Below are 3,135 nucleotides of genomic sequence, written 5' to 3'. Positions count from 1 at the left end.
ACCTCACAATCCGACCTTCTGTCCACCCGTCCGTCTGTAAGTGGACCCCACACAGTCCCTCCCCAAAACCTTGCCTTGCCTTTCCTCTCCGCCGCGGCGCCATCCCTCTCTCACACACACGCGCACACGCAGGCGCCGCTCTCGCCTCCTTGTACCGCCCCCAAAATCGAAATCGCGACTGCACCTACCTAGGGTTCGGCGGAGAAGGGGCGAGGAGGGCAATGCATCGGGGAGGGAGGGGGGGAGGGAGGGGGAGGGGGAGGGGGAGGGGGAGGGGGAGACGCTCCACCTCTGACGCCGAGGGAGAAAGAGGAGCTCGACGAGGTGACCATCGAGGAGGAGGTGGTGCGCCGCATGAGGATAGCAGAGGGAAGAAGGCCCAAGCCGTCCAGGCACGATCTCGCTTTGACTGATGCGTGCCTAGGAGCCATCATCATGGAGGAACAACAAACTTCGCTTGCTGTGAGTATTTTGCTGTTTCCCGAAACGAAATCACGGGGTTGGCCTGACACCCCCCCAAACGCCCCCCAAAAAATTCCTAGCATAGTTTGTAGCATGTAATAGGGATGATTGCCACCTCTGTTATGATTTCCCCACTGTTACTTGTTCCTGCAATTTTTTCATAAATTGTTTTGTTTCCCACCACAACCGAGTAGATATAATGGCTGAAAGGCGAGTCATATTAACAAAATTGGCCCTAGGCTTTGACTGACCATTAGTATATACATGCTGCTGCATTTATAGAGTAACTTATGGATTGATCCTTTAATGCCTGTTGATTTGGGATTGTACTAATTTTGGCCTCCACATTTACATTTGAACAGACCATTAAGATATTTCAGCTCAGTGTGGACTGTACACCACAAGAGTTCTCAGCTTTCCTAGACCTGAGGAGAGGTTACTGTCGTCATGTCGCAGCATATCAATTTTTCAACCGGGTTGTGGTGACTCCGCCTATGACCACGGTGAGTCTTCCAAGGTTTTGCAATTTTTTCAGATCTATGCATTGCTGTGATTATAATGCTGAAGTGTGTCAGGCTAATAATATATAAGCTCGTATGTATTCCAAAGGTACTATGCTGTTCAGATGCATGTATGTCCAAAAGCCCGTGATATTTCCTTAATTGCTACCTGATAGAACTTTGTTGTGAAGTTGTCGTTGCTTTTTTGCCACACTTCATCAATTCCAGATTGAACAATATCACAACCTGACATTTTTTGTATCTGCTATGTGGTTCCAAAAAGATCTGCTCTGTACTTTTTTGCCACACTTCATCAATTCCATATTGAACAATATCGCGATCTGACATTTTTTGTATCTGCTATATGGTTCCAAAAAGATTTGCTCCGTACAACTATAAGAGCCCCACAACTGTAGGTGCATGCTTTTGCAGCTAATTTTGTGTGGCTGTCAGGATACGTTATAATCACAGCAACCAGCCAACACGTGAAAACTATATGTAGTATGTAGTTGTTTTACTGTATCTTTCTTCACTGCGTAAAGCATCATCTGAATTTTTTTCTTGAAATCCTGCAACAAGAGAAACATAATGCATATTCCTGTATCTTTCTGAAGTGCACATTGTACTGACTTTCTTAGCTGTTGTCATGACAGTCCACATTCAACATGGTGGAGTTGATGGATTCCACAAAGAATCCTCCAGAGTCCATGGTTCAACTCATCTTCCCTGACAACAGCTTCTACTTTGAGCTGTTTCGGGCAACACCACCTGGAGATCGATATGGAGAAGGAGGATTCCTTAGGTTCAACAAAGTTAAAACGAAATTCCCTAAGTATTTTGGAAGCATTCATCCACTGCTACATTACTCAGAGAAATATGATTCAGTGTACTTACTTCTTCCCACTCACTTAATTAAATACTCCATTAGTGAGCCTTTCTGACTTGCAAGGTTATCTAACACATTATCTGCAAGTACTTGTGTTCATGAGTAATTTTTTTTTGTGTACAGGGAGGCTATCTCAATATTCAAAGGTGTCATTAGGGTGATGGCAGAGAAACTGCAAACATTCAATAGCAAAAGCGCGAGGACTTTCGATAAAAACCTTGTTGTCTTTACTCAGACGCCATTTTTCCTCTTCGGGGAATGCCAAAGGTTCCTTGAAGCGGAAGAGTTTACTGTTGAGAACCTTGATAGCATGTTCCCAGTATTCCTTACAGTAAGACATGAGAACTTCATACACATCTGGTCGAGGCTGTCAAAGCTAGGTTTCGCTTTTATCGTTGCTATACTAGAGTTTGACAAGAACATCCATAACCGCCGATTTAGCTTTGAAGAAGCTGTAAAACTACTGCGCGAAATCTTGAAGGATTACGAGGGAAAACTGGAGCTGAACTTCCGTGCAGACGATGGTCACTTCAGCCTGAGAAGGATACTGGGGCACTACCTTAAACTACTGAAGTTTGAACAGGAGTATGTGATCAAGATGATCATGAGAAGCCGCCATGATGTCTGGTCTTCTTATCTTGAGCGCAGATCCAATGAGGAAGCCAGAATGCAGCAAGAGAGGGAGACAGCTGCATGGACCAAACCTGAGGATGGAGAGATCTGGAAGCACTGGACGGAAATTCAGGCAAGAGGGGACAAAGTCATGGACGTTCTGATGAACTAATATGCACCAATGGAAAGTTCTCCCTACTTCATCATTTGGGAGGAGGTTCTTCTTTTGCCAAGTTGGCATGATCTGTATTGTCTGTCTGCCGATACACTGTGGCGGTGCTCAACTTTGCATCCGTTTTGCTGAGCCTGTAGAAGTTCCCTTGGCTTAGATGATTGGCTACTTTATGAGCATTGCATCTATTTTTTTCTCCGAGGCAAACTTTGATGACGTTTCTCTTTGTATATTTATATACCTAGTGAGTGCAAGTAAACTCAGACTTCATATGTGTATATATATTCAGCACGCTTCTGTCTGTTTTCTTCCCTCTATTTGGTGGTCTGCATGCTATAACTAAACCAATGCTATATGTTTTGCTAAGCCTGTAGATGTTCGCATTGCTTGGATGATTGGCTACTTTGTGTTTGTGAGCACTGCTATCTATTTTCCCTCTCGGAGGCATACTCTGATGATGTTTATCTTTGCATCTTTATATGCGTAGCGACTGCAAGTAATCT

At 44.3% G+C, this 3,135-nt stretch overlaps 1 protein-coding gene across 1 annotated transcript; it reads left to right on the top strand.

Annotated features, from left to right (window-relative positions):
• Window positions 1-287: 287 nt before the first annotated feature.
• On the top strand, window positions 288-2,933 carry LOC123040798 (uncharacterized). The gene is made up of 4 exons (XM_044463554.1): window positions 288-462; window positions 825-965; window positions 1,616-1,848; window positions 1,972-2,933. Exons 1-4 carry the CDS (start codon window positions 355-357, stop codon window positions 2,630-2,632), a joined length of 1,143 nt encoding a protein of 380 aa, XP_044319489.1. The 5' UTR covers window positions 288-354; the 3' UTR covers window positions 2,633-2,933.
• The last annotated feature ends 202 nt before the right edge of the window (window positions 2,934-3,135 follow it).

Source organism: Triticum aestivum, chromosome 2B (assembly GCF_018294505.1).
Source record: "Triticum aestivum cultivar Chinese Spring chromosome 2B, IWGSC CS RefSeq v2.1, whole genome shotgun sequence".
Taxonomy (NCBI): Eukaryota; Viridiplantae; Streptophyta; class Magnoliopsida; order Poales; family Poaceae; genus Triticum; species Triticum aestivum.
The sequence above is the reverse complement of the archived record's forward strand: the minus strand, read 5'-3'. Positions and strand labels throughout refer to the sequence as shown.

Excerpts from the sequence above, each read along its gene's own strand:
- LOC123040798 (XM_044463554.1), top strand. The coding sequence starts at position 355 with ATGAGGATAGCAGAGGGAAGAAGGCCCAAGCCGTCCAGGCACGATCTC. Across the intron at positions 966-1,615 it reads TGACTCCGCCTATGACCACG|TCCACATTCAACATGGTGGA; the intron begins GTGAGTCTTCCA and ends TTGTCATGACAG. Across the intron at positions 1,849-1,971 it reads TCAGAGAAATATGATTCAGT|GGAGGCTATCTCAATATTCA; the intron begins GTACTTACTTCT and ends TTTTGTGTACAG.